Below are 17,923 nucleotides of genomic sequence, written 5' to 3' on the forward strand. Positions count from 1 at the left end.
AGTAGTTTAGGATGCAGCAACAATATCCCCAGATTGTGAATGGGGGTAACAAAGGGTTTCTTTCTGATACGTCTGCCAAATTGTCAATGTTTCTTTGACTGTAGAAAGGCTAGCTTCTGGATTGCTGCCTGTGTCTTTGAAGCCTAGAGACGTTTGCATTTGTTACGATACCTACATCCTTCTTTGCGTTTCACTTTGTAGAACCTGTGTGCAAGCATATTCGTAAAGGATTGGAACAAGGTCATCTGAAAAAGGCACTGCTGAATGTGGAATGGCATGTTTGTCAGGACTGCAAGGCAGACAATAAGACACAAGAGAAGTCTGAGGAGGAGACTGACGAAAGCCCTTCGATATGGTTATGTCTAAAATGTGGCCATAGGGTATCTCTTGTTTTGTTGTTAATTAATCTTAGTATCTTTCACTGCCTCATAATACAGTGGAAAGAGAGAGCTTCTATTTAAACTCTTATATTCTCTCTTTTTTTTTATTTTAAATGTGGTGCTACTTAAAGGATTTGATATACTTTAGTGTGATAAAAATGTCTGCTCTGAATTGCAGATGAAGTTCTTGGAAGCTTGGCACAAAGGCATTTAGCAGACTTAAGGCTAAAACACCATCTTAAGGACTTATTTTCCTAGAAAGTCCGAATTATTTTGCTAAGAAAATAAAAATTGCTGTTAATGGTCCTAATTTGTGATTTTTACAATAAGATCTTGTGCTAATGTTAGTTTATTAAACTTAGAACTATGCATGCTGAAGAGGTTTTTGGTTTTGTTCTGTTTCATTCTTCAAGCTGTTCAAACTGGAATTTGTAAATTAGATGTTTGGTCCCCGACCAACTTTATAGTTATTCTGCATCCAGTAAGTTATTTCTCTCTCTGCAGAAATAAGTGTCTTGAAATAGAGACCCATCGGGTCATCCTAATTAGTTTAACATAACCAGTTTTCATTTTAATCCTTTCTTTAGACTCTGACTTTATGTATGTTTCATTGATAGTCAACTGGATTTTGTGACACTTCTGGTTATCAACATTGTAGGGCTGTGGCAGAAATTCTCAAGAACAGCATGCTTTAAAGCATTATACAACGCCAAGATCAGATCCCCATTGTTTGGTTCTCAGTTTGGACAACTGGAGTGTGTGGTGAGTTTGTCAGGCAACAGTTATAAGACATAGCTAGAGGGCAACAGAGACTGGGATATAATTTGTGTTTTCTTTTCTTTGTGAGTTCTCGGACTTATCTCTAGAAATTCATAAAGCATTTCCACACACAAAATTCCCAGCAGTCTTTGCTGAGATTTGCTGAATAAATATTGCTTGTAAAATTTATAACTGGAAAATTTGTGTAATTGAAGTTGAAATTGATCAACTAGTAAATGTTGTTGACTTCATATTTTACTGCTTTTACTTGGTCAGAATACTGACGTGTAGAAACATATGTCGTTATGTAGCTCTAAATCTTAACTTTCAGCCTTGGGAGAAGCTGCTTTCTGATGCACGGTTAGTGACAAGCTCAATTACTTTTATTTTCCCAATAAATATGACTTCTTAATACCATATGTATAGTTAAGAAGCACAACTGTAGAATTACAAGATACTACTGGATCAATCGATACAAATTCCATCTCTCTGGTAGTATTTCCTTCTCTTAAAAGGAATTCTCCTGAAAGGAATATTCTTAAAAGGAATAGCACATTACTATATAAGGGGAACCTCAACTTTCCAAACTGTGCCATACAGAAATACCGTGCCTTACATAAAGTGTTTTCATTTTGCTTTGTAACCTTTTTTTAAACTTATTATTTGTCATTATGTTAATTTTATATAACATTATCTCTTTACTTGATCATATTTAACACTCATATGCAATGATCAGTGTTTTTATTGAACTCTAGAATGGAAATGGACATTAATAACACATATTACTAATGAACTAGTGAATGTATCTTTGTGAATTTAAATGAGTTTTAAAATTATGATTTTAAAGGGCTTTATTTTCTCTGCTCTAAAACTGAAATAGTTTTTAAATCAAAGTACTTGTGAATGAGAGGAGGTTGCCTAAGCAAGATATTTTTCTTTCTTCTCGAATTTCTTGGTTGTACAAACTTGCACAAGAAATTGTTCAGAAATTGATATATTGGGTATAAATTGTTGTTATAAATCAAACCTACAATCAAGAACTGTATTTCACAGTGGACTTAGTATATAAAAGCAAAAGCCATAAGCCTTTTTGGTCAGAATTTATTAATGCTATGAATGCATGAATAAATCTCTATAGTGTGCATGCATACGTGGTTGAAATTGGACTTGAATAGTACCTGTAAATGGTTAAAAGAAAAGGTTTTGAACATGGAGAGAAGGAGAGTTCTAGTAATCCATTAAGTTCTGCTCTTCTGGGGTTACAACAAGTGCTATTGTATGTGTTTTCAGTACTGGTATGACTTACCATTTGGATCTACTTAATGTTTTTCCCCACACTGGTCAAACAGCCATCACTGAAAAAAGTTCTTTCCAATCCCTTGATTCCTTCAAGGCTTCCTATAAAAATTTTTGATGGATGAAAGGTTATGATGTTAAAAATTGCCCGTGGAAGTAACTATCGTTTGTTATTGCAGGAGGGAGAATGCCTATTTTTATGATTAACCAAACAGACAATAAATACATACTCAGGGATCCAAAGGTTGAGCCAGTTTTTTCAATGAGACCTGAAAAAATGTGAAAATTGCAGCTAATTCCAGGGATGCTAGAGATTGAGGGAAGCACTTTGCTGCAGACTTCCGCTGCTTTTAATACCAGAAAATAGAGTCTGACTTACAGTAATCCTGAAATCTGCTAAATGCATTTGTGCCTAAGAACTGTAATTGGTATGTTTCAAAGTGCAGAAGTATTTGCATTCTCTTCAGTGCCTTTTGTCACCTCTTCAAAGAGCTGATTGGGCAGAACTACGAAATCGGTACATACAACTCTCCTTCGGATGTATGTGTTGTGGCAGAATTTTGCTCTTACTTGAGCCTTTGTCACTGCAGCTTCTCTCACAATTTTGTTTGAAACAGATTAGTGGCTTAACCACGCACTTCTTTGCTCACAAAGAGACAAATAGATTTATATCAGCAATACAAGAGCAAGTAAAAGCGTGCAGGACTAATGGAGGACACTAATTTGTTTCTTATCCAGTTTAAACATAATGAAGTACTTGCTTGGCTAGAATACTCAGAATATTTTTCCATGTCATAATATTTGTAAGTCATTTCCTTTAGGGCCTGATATCTTAGTTTCTTGATTTTGGCAATATTTTCCCTGCATTTCTTTCTCTTGCAGGCTAGGTTTCTAAGCACATCTTTGAAGGGTCTAATTTATATTTGTAAATTGCAACCTCCAGTCACTGAAATAATTTAGTAAAGATAATTTTTAACCTTTTTATTTTCTTGATCAGAAATAGATTGAACTCTTCTCTAAGACTTCTAAATCTTAAAATAAATCTTGTGATTTTGTAACTTTATGTAATGAATTGCATCAAACAAGCAAATAGTTTAGGATTTTTTTAAACAATAGAAAAAATAGGATTAATTGTTTTTCTTTGGGGGGGGGCGGAGACAGGTGCTACATATGCAATAATGAAGTCCCATATAATACTTCAACCCGATTGGGTCAGACTGTGGATTATGTTAGAAAACAAGTTTGTACTGACTCATCACGTACAGGTAAGTAACTATAGTATACATACAGTAAATCAGTCCCTTACATGTAGGAGACAGTACTGTAAATCAAGAATGTACGCTAAATTAGATTTAACTTTTGAAGCACCTTATGGTAAATTAAAAAGCTAATTTCTTCCTTTTTTTTTTTTTCCCCCTCTCTTGTCAGAATTCTGATAGCGTAAGTAACATCCTAGCCCATGGACCTAATTGGACCAGGATTTTGCTCAGTGTCCCCTAAACTTTTACAGACCAGAAATATAGGAATAGAAGGGAAAAAAATACAATTTTACTGTGACTTTTTTTTTTAAATATGATGTTCAGTTGTTCTGTGAGTAAGGAATTGAGTTTCAGTGCTTAGAAGTGCTGTGTTTATTCATCAGTATTGCTCAGCCTGTCTTGAGATCTGAAGGAAAATTGTCATTGCTTAAGGATAATTTGATTTGATTTTTTGAAAGTATTTTTATAGGTATTTGTGAATGTATCAGCTGGAGTGACTAAGTCTCCAGCTGTTGGAGCACATTTCCTAATGGAAGGAGTATACAAGAGGATTTGTCTGCTGGGTCTGTACATTTAGTATAGGTAGCTGCAGTGCATTCAGAACTCTCTAAAACAGCGTGTTCAGCCTGCAGGCTATCTGCGAACGTGGTTGTTTAACAGGAAACAAGCCCAGCAAAACCCCCCAGTTTCCACAACGGCAAAACTGGTTTTGTACAAGGCGTTTCCACTAGAAAACTTGGAAGAATTTGCATATCAGAATAAATGCTGTAACTCATGGCTATCAAAAATTCCAACACCACCCCACGCTTGGGTGAGACCATGGCCCCCTTGGGAAGTAGATCACAGCCGTCCGGCAGCGCCAGGTGGCTGTCTCTGGGTATTTGTTCAGGAAGCAGCTGAGGTTTTCCTACGAGGACCAGAATCTTCAGGCGGCTTTGGTCAGTCTTTCCCAGCTACGTAGTTTCTCCACATCTAATCTTTGAACTTCATATTGGTTGCCAGAATTTTCTTCTCAGGTTTGAACCGGAAAACGGATGAATACCTGGGTGCAGGCTGTTGTTTGTCTCAGGTGTTCATCTGTTGTTGTCCATCCATTTCTTGTCCATCTGCAAAGATGGTATTGCCCGGTTTCCTTGCTTTCGCTGAGCTGGCATTACTTTATTTTAAAGTTAATCTTGGCTCACAGCCCTATTTATCAGAAACTTTATCAATAGTAGACTGCCAAACTGGCAGAAACAGTGTGGGTGTTATTCTGAAAATTACCTGGAATTCCCTTATGGTTTTATTAAACAGGTCTTTGAAATTTTGAGCTATACACCAAAGTAATTTTTGGGAAAATATCTTTAACGTGTCTTGAAAAATATAAACCTTCCGGTTTCATCTGTTTAGGTTCATGAAATGAACGTGAGAATGCTTTGACAGTGGGAGGCCTGTGCGTTTCATTTCAGGCAATAGTGCCATGTCAAAAGGGATATTATCTCAGATGGCATCTTGTTGGATGTTGTATAAAGCCCTAACTTAAGTGGTTTTGCAACGGGAATGAAATTTCAGATAGCACATGCAGAGTTTCAGAGATTGTTGGCATGAATGGCTTGTGGGCCGAGTGGCATGCTTAAATTGTATGCTGATCTGAAATAGCATTTCAGGGGTTTCTTGATTTTTTTTTTTTTTTTTTTTAAATTCCTGTTACCTAGACAGTTTAAGAACCTAAACCAGTAGTGTTACATTTATACAATTACAGAATTAATTATCGTATGTTTTAAGCGTTGTAGATTGCTGCTGCCTATAATAACTTTTTCCTAGCCCATTCCCTGTTACTGGGTTAATATGTGGTATGGTTTTTTTTTTTATTATTTCAGTAGAAAAACAAGAAGAGAACAAAGAATTTGAAAATAAAAAAGTAGAAAAAGACAGCAAAAATGAGCAGGAAAAAGAAGTCTCACTTAAAGAAGAGAATTCTCATTCAAATGCTAACTTGGAAGTGACTGTGAAAGGACTTAGTAACTTGGGGAATACATGTTTCTTTAACGCAGTGATGCAGGTATGGTAGTTATTGCTGCTCTTAAAAAAATTTTGAATAGCAAGAGGAAAAAAAAAAAAAACCACAACAACCCCACCCCCAGTATTGTACAATGACACAATTAGAATGTGATTTTCTTTTTTTTTTTTATCTGCCAAGAATGATGGGTTCATTCTAAAAAAAAGTGTGTTGGCCCAGAGAAATATGAAGAAATGGAGCTGCAGGTTCAGACTTGCTTTAAGGGAAGATATAAACTGCGCTGTCTTTGAGGGACAGAATCTTTCACTGAGATAGATTAAGCATGCCAACTTCCGAGTTTAGTAAAAAAAATAAAATAGTCTGGCACATCACTCTTGCTGACCTCTTAGAATCTAAGAGATTAATGCCCAAGACCGTGGGTGTTTACTGGCACAAAAATGTCTCTCTCAGCAACAGGAAGTCAAATAAAAGTAAATATTAACAGCATGAGCATATTGCATCGCCATCTTATGTGTCTTGCTCAGCTAAGAAGTGCTTGGATAAAATGAACTTGCTCTTTCGTGTGTATTAAAACTCGCGTGTAATCTTGTGCTCTTTGGGTCTTGATACTGAAGCTTTACTCGAACAAAATTCCCACTGTACTTGCAGGTTTTAGTAAATCGTTTGATTTTTTTTTTTTTTAACATGTTTTAAACCAAGCAAATATGCACACTGCGTTTTACCTTTTGATTTTAGAAACAGACACTAGTAAATAGACTGTCAAAAGATCAGTCTGTAGAAGAACAGTACATTTAGGGTTTCTCTAATCTGAAGTAATATGTAGAGAGGACACTTGGAAGTCCCATTAGCTGTATGGAATGTACCTTTAACTGTTGAACACGGTTAGAATTCCCAGAGTGGTAGTTATCTCTCTAGTTCTGTGTTTGGGAAAAATAAATTGCTGCTAATCTGGTTGCTACAAGTTCCATGACCAGTGGAACTCAGCTGCCCTTCCTCTTGTTCTCCAGTTACCAATCTTTTTCTTTCTCTTACGTTCTACAGAATTTATCACAAACTCCAGTCCTGAGGGAGCTGCTTAAAGAAGCTAAAATGCCTGGCACAACAGTTAAAATTGAGTCGCCGGAGTTATCCATGGTATACATGCTTCGACCTCCGTAGTGTTTCTCCTGACCCTTCCAATCTGTTAAAGAAACAAGCAATACTCATCTCTGGATTTTAAAGCTGTTTCAGCTAAATACTAACAAGATTAAGGTGTAAAATCGGTGGGAACTTCACCATTGACTTAATAAAGCTGCTTCTGAAGTCAGCAGAGGCCTTTCATTCAAAGTGAAAGAGCAGTGATTCAATACTCTAGTACTAGTTGTCATAAAAGGAGTACTTACATTATGATTAAGTAATTTGAAGGATGAAAATGTGTAACTTTTGCTGTAGCGTCACTCATCTAAATGCAAAATAGGGAACTAGTGGATGTCTGCAGCGCTAACTTAAATAACGCACCTGTCATTACAGTTAGGGATTTGGATGGGAAAGAAGGGTTGTGCGTTTTAAGAAATTGTATTTTTTTCCTAATAAAAGCAAGAAATCCAGAGTTGCAACTAAGCAATAAATAATTAATGATTCTTAGCCCAGTGTTTTGGTATCATCTCATGAGAAACCACGTGTTGATTGTTTTTGTCAGGTTAACTTATTGCCATTTTGGAATTTTGTGTATTCTATTTTATAATAATGTTTTAAAGAACTGAAGTGTTTAGATAAGGAAAAACTTGCTCCAGAACGATCTGTCACCAAATTAAGGCAAAACAACTTTGTTGCTTTTGTTTAAAACAGGAACCTCAGCTGATAAAACTAGATCAGCCAGGTCCTTTGACATTAGCCATGTATCAGTTCCTGACAGAAATGCAAGAGACAAAAAAAGGGGTAGTCACTCCTAAGGAACTTTTTGCTCAGGTTTGTAAAAAGTGAGTATCTGTACAATTGCATGTCATAGTGAGTATGAAAAAAGTTTGTTAGTTGTTTAAAAAGAAGGTCAGTTTTCTCCCTTTTCTTTGTTGAGCTCACATCACAGCTTCTAAAATTTGTATACTACTTAACAAGTTTTGATAGAAGAGGATAAAGAGCAAAATATAAATGAATAGAAGTAAAATGAAAGATATTCAGTGACATTCTGATTAGCTTCATATTTTTAGAAAATACCATATGTAGACACTTGCTGCTTTTACATACATACATGCTTGAGCCTTTGTCCTTTTGCGTCTGGTATGAATTGTTTTTACTTTGTCTATCTCTAAGTTCAGTGATACTTTACAATTATTGTGTCATTTAACAGAGCAATACGATTTAAAGGTTACCAGCAGCAAGACAGTCATGAATTGCTTCGTTACTTACTTGATGGAATGAGAGCAGAAGAAATCCAAGTGAGTGCTAATTTCGTAGTTGTGCATACCCTTCTTCTTCATACCCCAGACCAAGACTTTCTCCTCTGCTGAGGGGAGAAAGAACGTTCTTTCTGAGAAAAGTCGACCTCTGTAGAGTGGTTTGTGCTGCCCACAGCACGCACTTGAAGCGGATTAGCAACAGAGCTGTAGAACCGGGCAGCCTCTAAGCAGTGGGGTTGTGAAGGAGCAACCACGGGTATTACTATTTTCATTTAACAAAACTATTCAAAGAAAGAAGTTTGTTTGTGGCCTATATCTCGTATATATATATTGCACACATTGTTTAGGTTTCTAAGGTAATGATATTTTCTGCCTTTTTGGAAAGCAGTGCACTGGTTACTCTCTGTGGTCTGCTAATAAAATCAAGTAGAAAGGTTCAGTTTTGCTTGCTCTAAAGGACTTTGGTTAATTCAACGCTTCTAATATAAATGTCTTTTGTCCTTCAGAAATAGATTGACTTGTCCAAAACTTCTACAGAAAAAGTGGGTTTGGAGTATGTGTAGTCACCCTAAAGAACGTCCTTTTGTCTTAATTTCTGAAATGCCTGAAAGTTCGCTTGTGGAAATTCCGGTTTTGGGGTTTTTTTGCCAGTTTTAATTTGGGAAAGTATTTCATCCTTAGACTGATTTTCTTACATACTAATCGCAACATTACAGTTGCAAGCTTGTTTCTCGGTTACTTTTTTTTAATATCTGCAGGAACTATTTTGTGTCTCTACGGGTGGTTGTGTTGTTTGTATCGATTCTCTTAATTGGTCAAGATTAAACTTTTCTTCCATCTGAAACATTTTGTAAAATGAACTAGTTAACTGAATTAGTTTAGGAAATTTTACAGTGCGTATTTGTTTTGAAAATTTCAGCAAATAAGTGTTGGAATACTGAAGGCGCTGAGTGACTCTAACAAACAAAATGAAGAAGAACTTAAAAAGAAAATTAAAGGTAAAATACATGTTAGTGATGTTGTGATAATTTAAAATTACATTTAAAATTAGTGTACACAAAGTAACACTAACAGTATCAACTAAAAGATACATGTTTAATTGTACAACTTTATGCCATCTCTTGAATATGTGTGTATCTATATAAGATTGAGAATATAAGGCTCAATAGTGTTAGTCTATTTATTTAAAAGTCTTACTGAACTTGGTGGTGTTTCCGTCTTAACAGCGTAAGAGAGAGTTGATTCTGTAGATGTTATACATTAAATACGTTTGGGTAGTATTTAATCATTCAAATACTATGTAAGAAATTAAAATACTAGCACATGAATGTAGTGGTTATTCAGTCCTAATAGTCATTTGTTACTTAACAGTGGTATAAAAAAAGCCCAAACAGTGAACAGAAGAATCTTTAAACTTTTCAACATGACTTAGGTTCGAAGATGAAGAGCAAGTTTAAATTCAGACTATGTGCTACACTGAAAATATAACTTGAGGAAATTGGTTTTGTTTGTAGGGCACCTATACAGACAAAAGTTGCTTGTTTTTTAGGTTCAGACAGTTGTTTAAGTCCTGAGAGAAAACAGGAACTCTTACTGGGATGTGGTACTTCTGAGAAAACAGGGAAATGTGTTTGAGCTGAGAAAGTGGTAAAGGTGTTGGTTCAGTCAAACTGTCTTCTGCAAATGTGTTTTCACCCCCATCCCTTTGATACACGAAAGGATCTTAATTTAAGATTCTTGCTGTACTTCCTGAGGAAAACAGAACAAGCTTAACACGTTCCATCATACATCTTGAATACCGTATTCTCTTTTTTGTATTTGGTATGCCATAACTAAATCGGTTGCTAGTATATTATATGTAATATTATTAACTTTGCTATATACCTTGTCAATTCTCAGAATATGAAAAGAAAAAGGGAATACAAAGTTTTGTAGATCGAATCTTTGGTGGAGAATTAACCAGTACGATTATGTGTGAGGAATGCAGAACTGTAAGTAAACTGCCTGCTTTGACTAGCCTAGAGTATAATTTTATGTAATCTGCAGGAGAACCCCAAAGTAACTATATGTAGAAATAAGTGAAATCGGAGAGGTTTGCTTCAGTTGATACAGTTCTAAGAGTTGACTAGCTGCATGCTTTTCAAAGAGGGGCGTGGTTTGGCTGGAATCTTTCTTCCCTTATGTTCTAAAGCTAATCTTTCAGTCTTCAGTCCCTTTCAAAAGACTTCCAGAAAAAGAGGTCAGCAACAGCAAGCAGCCTCTGCCGGAAGAATTCACTCTCAGATTCCTGGTAAACCCCTTCCAGTGGTACAAATTGTGTGAATTGGATGAATTGTTCTGCTACCAGCAGTATGCTGCCAGGGGCCCTTTCCTTTTTCATCAGATGATTAGGTCTCTCCCTTTCCCGCACGGGAATGACCGTGGGATTGCCAGGAGAATGGTTAAGCAAGAAGGCACTATTGGGATAATGCATCCTGAGAATGAAGCAATTCAGGGTATTAGTGAGTGGGCCAGATGACTGTCACGACAGATTGCAGACAATCACTCTCGTAGGCCCTAAGTTGGGTTCTCACATTCTAGGCCACTAGAAAACTGAAAGTTGTAAAAGTATTTCTTGCTTATTTCTGTGGTAATATGACTGCTCTATTTTGGTCATGGATAGCTGTTTGTAAAGGTAGATGAGCTGTGTTTTACGTTTGTATGCGCAAGTGAAAGCATGTATTGAATGCAAACAAGGCTACATACAAATAAGCCTATTGACAGCATGCCAGCCGCTTCCAAACAAAATTACATTGGACTCTTAAATATTCATTTAAAGGTATCCTTGGTCCACGAGTCTTTCCTTGATTTGTCGCTTCCCGTACTAGATGATCAGGTAAGAAATTGTACGTGCTTAGTTTTTGTTCGCTTATATGAAAACACCTTTATTACATAATCATTAGGGAATGAATTTATGTATCTTTCTAAATGTCTCTTTTGAAAGTTAAAATTATAAATTCGCCCAGAAAGATAGAGAATATGATTTTCATGAGAGTCATTCCTGTAACTTGCGGCTCATAAATTGTCTCTGGAAAACCACTGATAGTCCGTTGGTGATCTTGCTGCTTTGTCAGTTAATGTTTCTAACGTAGAGAGTGGCTTGGGGAATAATCTAGTGTGTTCCAATGTTGTCTCGTTATTGTGAAGACTGAGTTGCAAAGAACAATGTTTCCCAATTCATCTTCACTGTTGTAAAACTGAACTAAATTGCATGACAGTGATGGGTGCCTAGTGGTTGCTTGAATGCTTTTTTTTTTTTTTTTTTTACTTTTTTCATCCATTTTTCTGCACTGAGTGCAAGGATACTTCTCATAATATTCAGATTATTGAATAAAGTTAAGAAACATTGGTAGGATAGTGTGTGAATACTTATTTGATCAATATTGATTTATTTGATCGATCTCCAGACACTCAAAATACGTGATTTGCTGTTTGTTTCGTATTGATAATCTGTATATGTAATATTTCAGATTTGTTATGTAGCACTGCTCACACAAAAGCTAATGAGTAAATATTGAAATGAAACCCCCTCAGCCAAAGGGATCATATGTCTTCTGCAACCAGCACATTTCATTTTAGCAGAAGCAAACAAATTCTGTGACAGGCAGTTCAACTGAAAATGTCTCCGCTTGTGTAAAATGTTACTCTGCGGTGCGTTTAATGAGATTTACATCTGTTAGAGCCAAAGGTAATGTTGCCCCTTTACAGGTTCAGAATTTTGCCCTTGCTAGCCTTACTTTTTCATACTGTTTCATTCTGCAAGTCATTGTTTCACATGGACTCCCTCTGGAGTGAGACACCTCTTTTGTAAACGTTGGAGTGGCATAAATGAGAGAGTTGTATCTTATAGTCACTAAAGTGTTAAATCTGGAGCTGAAAACTCAGGTAGCATCTCATCCCTACAGTTTTCTTTGGAATGCTATTTTGTTATTCAGGACAGTAACATCTCTACTTACGTGGTTGTTTTGTGGCTTTTTGGTTTCTGTAGAAGGTAAAAACTACAAATGAGAGAAACGTTAAAAAACCCAAAGAAAAGGAATCTGAAGATGAAGAGGATAAAAACAATGACTGTTATCTTAAGCAGAGAGATGAGCTCCCTGGTACAAGTAAGCACCTTCAGAAAAAAGCAAAGAAACAGGCCAAAAAACAAGCCAAGGTTGGTTTTGATAAGTATTTCGCTTTTATTAATGAAGTGCTTGCAACTTCTGGTAAAACAAATTCCTTTTGCTTCCTCGGTTTAGATGGATGAGAAGGAGACAGCTTAGAATTTCTCCTCACTCAAATGCACAACTGAAAAGACCGATTGTATCTACGTCTTTGCTATTAAGAAGTTGCATGTTCTGTTACGAGTTGCTGTGCAAGGAATAAGCTAATATCCAGAGGAATCTGGAATTTATGTTGCCTGTCTGAAGTAGCATTAATCTGTAGCAGACAGCTGTTCTCCAGTCATTGATTGCAAGGATATCCACAGAACTTTAGAATACAGACGTAAGAAAGGATCGGGAAGATATAAAGGGAATCATTAGTTGTATTTTGAAGATACTGTGTAACAGGGAGCAGTGGTAACTATATCTGAGTGAGGATAAACTCAGTATTCATTGAATTGATCATCTCTGATCATTAAATCATAGATTATTACCCTCCCTCCCGCCCTCTGCAGCTATGGCACACTACAAAAATTTTGATAAAGAAATGGTAAGAAATGCTAAATATAATCTAAACTTGCTCTGGTTTTTGTATTCTTATATATTACGTATTCCAATTCACAGAGCCAGCGCCGCCAGCAAAAACTTCAAGGAAAGATGCTTCACTTGACAGATATCTGTGCAACTGAACAGTCAGAAAAAGATGTCGAGTATAACCAAGAATCAGAGGCAGAAATGAACTCTGAAGCTCCTGATACGAAGCAAGAAGAGGAATCCTCCAATGATTGCAAAGATCACTGCTTAACTCAAAAAGACTTGAGTATACAGGGAAATAGTACAGAAGTTCAGAGCATGCATGAAAATACAGGAAAGCCAGAACAAGAGTGTGTAGAAAATGAGTCTCTCGTGGATCTCGCGATGGAAGGCTTAGATTCTCCTATAAAGTTTGTCAATGGCCTTGACAACCTGTCTTTGAAAGATGAGGATGATGAAAATGAAGATGAGGAGGAGCTTGCTACCGGCTTTTCAAAACTACACTTGAGTGCCAACGCTGAATCTGATGCGAGTATCTTAGATGACCTTCAAACTGTTCCCGTCAAGATGTGTGAAGTGTCGACTGAAGATCCAGAAACAGCATTTTTTACTCTTGCAAACAGGGAAGATCTGAACCCGGAAGAAGGTTCAATCCATCACTGTTTGTATCAATTTACCCGTAACGAAAAACTTACTGAGACCAATAAACTACTCTGTGATGTATGTACACAAAGACATTATGGACCAAAGAAGAGCATAAAAAGTATGACAAATTATCTTTTAAAAGAAAACTTTAAATACGTCTCTATCTGCTGCTTGGGTGGGTAAGGGGGGGAAACGTGCCTAAAGAGGTATTTGTGTAACTTCAGCTTGGATCAGTTGAACTAGTATTCAGTGGGTAGGTTGCGAGAACCTCTTTCGCACAGATTAATACAAGTAAGTTCTTAATCGAGCGGAATAGCAGGCTCGCAAGCTTGGGTACGGAATACTGCAGGACTGAAAAAGAAGAGTCAGCAAAGAAGGGGCGGGTTTGGGTTTGCGGGGAGGGAAAGGGCATTTCAATCTAAAAATTCCTTATGTGAATGAATGTAGGGAGTGGCTGTTTAGCAGGTGACTTTTCTGTTCTTCCCTCAAATGTGAAAATTCTGCTGTGACAGTCGTAGCAAACACCAACATGATTTCCCTCAAAAGGCCAGTGAAAGCCGCATGCATTTCTGATGACGGGAGTTGTAGAGAACGAGCAAGAATTCACCCTGCTTGTGCTGACGCTGCTCAGACACGGTGTGAGGGGGTACTTTTGTGCTGTGGGATCTGCAAGATGGGATGGCAGCTGTTGTACAGCTCATCATGTTAAAGGGGAATGTTCAGTCTCTCAGTTGCTGTAGTAGGTGACATTGTAACAGTCTAAATAGTGAAAATAAAGAAATTCCTGCACTGGTGGTTTTTCTTCTCTGCAGGTGAAAAGAAGTATGTTTATACTAATGCCAAAAAGCAGATGCTAATCTCTCTCGCTCCTCCAATTTTAACTCTTCACTTAAAGAGGTTTCAACAGGTAAGTAGCAGGCTGATATTGCAAAAACGTGTATGTATATAGTGTCAGTTCAGTATGTCTATATGCACACAGTACTAGCTTCACTTAAAGCTAATGTTAGCATATTTTCATTTCCTATAAGACTGTTTTGTTTGGGGTTTTTTCCCCGAGGTTTGGAAGGCATTGGTGCGCAGCATTGGTTTTTCTCGTCATTTTTTCCTGAAAGAATATTCCATTAGTTACCTGGAAAACACTATTTTGTGAGCTTATTTGCATTATATTCCCTCACTATTGTTATTGCTTGCCGTATTAAGCAGTATCTTAGCATTGATTGTTTCCTGCTACTACAGCAGTTCATGGTCTCTTACATTTCAGTACAGATAGAATAGGATCCCTTGCTAAATTAATGTAACAAATAGGTCGGCGGAATTGGAAAAGAGAGAATTCCAAGCCTTACTGAGGGAAGAAAAAACAAAACAAACAAAGGGATGAATGGGAAGCAGTGCAACTTAAGTCTTATTTATAGACACCAAAGTAAAGTGGCTTACCTTTTTTCCAAGTTGTAGGAAAACTTTTAATTTAGGGCTTTAGCTTTTCAAGAAAGAAAGAGGAAAGGAATGGGGGTGGGAGACAGTATTGCCTCTTCTACATTTAAAGCTGTTCAGTATTTTGGTCAAAATACTTGGAAAAATAAGGGAGGTGACTTTAAGTAGACAAAAAGCAATTCCACAGAGAAAATGGAAATGTGTAGCCTGTTCTAAGAGACTGTAACATGACTAAGGACAGAACATTTGTCATCATCTCCTTTTGTTTTTCCAGTTTGATACTGGAAGATTATTTGAATAAGGTGGGAGTAGAAGTTACATCAGCTTTGACGATACAAAATTAGATCCTCAGGCATACTACGGTATCTGAGAAGCAAGAGGTGTCCTCGTAGTTACATAAGTACACTAGAGCCGATTCTTTTTCCCCTTTTGCTACCATTAAGTTACCATAAGAGTGAGTTGAAGAGTCGTCTTAACTTGCGCTCCAGTGCAGCACGTGGGGGCAAGGAGGCAATGCTGGAAAGCCTTCGGCATTGGAGGGGGAAAAAAGCCAAACAACGTTGCTTTTTCCCAATTTTGTGTAATGAAAAACTGATTTTGTATTGTTGAAACTTTAACCTGAAACATTTGGTAACTAAGCATGGTTTTAATATGCTACATTTTAACATTATGGGGTTTTCCTCTACTTTGTCTGTTTAAGGCTGGATTTAATCTACGGAAGGTTAACAGGCATATCAAGTTTCCAGAAGTGATAGACTTGGCTCCTTTCTGTACGGTTAAATGTAAAGTAAGTGGGAAAACAAATCAGATTCTCCTTTCCCATTTTCTAATGTGCTTTCACAGTTAAGCTGCTTAGCAGAATCTTTGTAGAACGCTTGTCAGGCTTCAGTTATTTTGTGTGATAGTACAGGATAACTTACAAGCGCAACTCCTACTTGAGTCAGTGTACGTCCACTGATCATAGCTGTAGTGCTTGCACGAATCTGTAATGACCAGCTTCCCTTTCATCAGCAAACAAAGCAAAGCAAGAGTTGACATTCTAGCCTTGTTTAAAACCCCGTACCTGACTGACATACCAAAACTTGCTGTTACAGAACGTGGCTGAAGGGAATACAAAAGTACTGTACTCTCTCTATGGAGTTGTTGAACACAGTGGAACGATGAGGTCTGGGCACTACACTGCGTATGCTAAAATGAGAAGTATGAACAACCGGCTCTCTGATCTTGTCCTTCGGGGACAATCTCCTCATGGTAAATAATTAGAAATATTTTACAAATTATTGCTTACCGCAGAACAGTAACAGGATTGAGTGAGTCAATTCTTTGTAATAACTATTACTCCCAAATTCTTCCTTTCACAGCTTTAGAAACTGAACCAGTAAAAGGACAGTGGTTCCACATCAGTGATACCCACGTACAAGCCGTGTCTGCATCGAAAGTGCTGAGCTCGCAAGCCTATCTCCTCTTCTATGAGCGACTGCTGTAACTCATCTGAGAAGCCTTCTTGTAAGTGCAGCCATCTTCAGGTGCTCTCAACAAAGGTGGAGACTTGCAAATCATGTGGTTGAATGTTGGAGCTACTGTATGCAACTGCAGGAATATCCTTTATGCTTCTTAAGACACACTGAGATATGGATAACTTACACTTTTTCCAGTGTTTTCACTACTTTTAAGTAAAAGTTTTTTCAAAACTACAGCTTTGAGCTTCTATCGAGTAATTTGTTTGTTGGCGCAGACAAGCAACAGCTACTTTTAGTTTCCTGCAAGTGCTATACATCTTAGCCAGCAAGTCTTTCACTTTAAAGCGACCAGAGATAATTCTGAACTGTAGTTATCTATCTCATCTGTTCCATGTGTATTTTAGGACTGGGTTCCAAGCATAAGAAGCTGTTTCTTCCTACACATCTTAGAGCTGAGACAAATTCCACATCAGCTCTCTTTCCACTGTTGGTGTATGTCTAATAGAGGAGCCCTCAGTTTGCAAACTTTCTAGGAATTCTTTTGCATAGGAACCTTATGCTGGTATTTTGGCAAGGCTGAGCGCTCAGATCTCTCTCCTCGCTACAGGCACTCCAGCTTAGCCCTTCTGTACTGGAGGGGTAAGAAAACTAATCCCATAGTTAGTGAGTTATAAGTTCTCCACAGGCTAGGCTTCACACTGGGTTTCACGTAAATAAAATCTTGGCTCCTCCATGCTAGAGCAGCAGCTGCTTACATTCAGTGCATTTTTCACAAGAACCTTACTAAGAAAATGGGCAGTCTCGTTACCCTTACAGTCATCAGCAGTAGCACTTGTGCAGCTGACTATATCAGTATGCCAATCCTTCTGAAAACTCGCTGAGTTTATTTTTCAGCCACACCAGCAACTGACTATAAAGCGAGCATTAGTGTAGCTGTTGTGTGGCAGCCTTATTTAGGCATAAGATAGTTCCAGACTTGATTTAGCCTTCCACTCCCTTCTGGCTGTGAAATAGAGTAGCACTGGCAAGAGTAATAAAAGGATTAATAATTGAAGTGGCTTGAATTTCAAGTGCAGTTCTCCTTTCAAGCTGCTCTGAGACACGCAAGCTGTTTACTTTCCAAGAAGAATCTTAATAGTTGAAAGCTTCCAGCACTCCACAATCATGCTAGCTATTGCTGCTCAGCATTTATTTTTAAGGCCACTAGAACAAGATGCAGTTCACTGCTGTCAGGCTGCCATTTTGAGTGTGGAGACTCTTCAAGGGTGAGGATGAATCAGATGCATGTAACAAAAATGAACATAGGCATGGACCACAGACCTGTTGCCATACTTATTTCAATACTCATTTGACTTTTTACACTCATACATTGGGTAAGGAGCACAAACAGCTGCAACAATTACAGATGATGCTTTTCTGAAGTTATGAGCTCCCTGCAGCAGGCTCATGGTCAGTCTCCCTCATCCGCTGTACTGGGTGCAGGCATCAAGATGGTGGAGTGGGCTGCAGCTGTGAAGAGAGGCTGGGCATGCCCGATGCTGGACACAGCCAGCTCCAACGGACCCACCACAGGGCACAGCTGAGCCTCCCAGCCAAGACAG

At 37.7% G+C, this 17,923-nt stretch overlaps 1 protein-coding gene across 2 annotated transcripts in view; it reads left to right on the forward strand.

Annotated features, from left to right (window-relative positions):
* The window catches only part of USP16 (ubiquitin specific peptidase 16), a 20,774-nt gene extending 4,220 nt beyond the window's left edge, over nt 1–16,554 (forward strand). Inside the window, exons 3-18 of one of the 2 annotated variants that reach the window (XM_009327803.1) lie at nt 202–380; nt 1,039–1,142; nt 3,597–3,700; nt 5,554–5,735; nt 6,735–6,827; nt 7,521–7,651; nt 8,020–8,107; nt 8,988–9,066; nt 9,968–10,059; nt 10,887–10,943; nt 12,096–12,263; nt 12,877–13,549; nt 14,244–14,338; nt 15,563–15,649; nt 15,957–16,113; nt 16,224–16,554. In XM_009327803.1, coding sequence (XP_009326078.1) covers nt 202–380; nt 1,039–1,142; nt 3,597–3,700; nt 5,554–5,735; nt 6,735–6,827; nt 7,521–7,651; nt 8,020–8,107; nt 8,988–9,066; nt 9,968–10,059; nt 10,887–10,943; nt 12,096–12,263; nt 12,877–13,549; nt 14,244–14,338; nt 15,563–15,649; nt 15,957–16,113; nt 16,224–16,348 — 2,414 coding nt within the window. In that variant the 3' untranslated portion in view covers nt 16,349–16,554. The remainder of the gene's footprint in view (nt 1–201; nt 381–1,038; nt 1,143–3,596; nt 3,701–5,553; nt 5,736–6,734; nt 6,828–7,520; nt 7,652–8,019; nt 8,108–8,987; nt 9,067–9,967; nt 10,060–10,886; nt 10,944–12,095; nt 12,264–12,876; nt 13,550–14,243; nt 14,339–15,562; nt 15,650–15,956; nt 16,114–16,223) is intronic. The other variant, XM_009327804.1, reaches the window with a different exon arrangement.
* Nucleotides 16,555–17,923: the final 1,369 nt, after the last annotated feature.

Source organism: Pygoscelis adeliae, unplaced genomic scaffold, assembly GCF_000699105.1.
Source record: "Pygoscelis adeliae isolate BGI_AS28 unplaced genomic scaffold, ASM69910v1 Scaffold14, whole genome shotgun sequence".
In the NCBI taxonomy this organism is placed as follows: Eukaryota; Metazoa; Chordata; class Aves; order Sphenisciformes; family Spheniscidae; genus Pygoscelis; species Pygoscelis adeliae.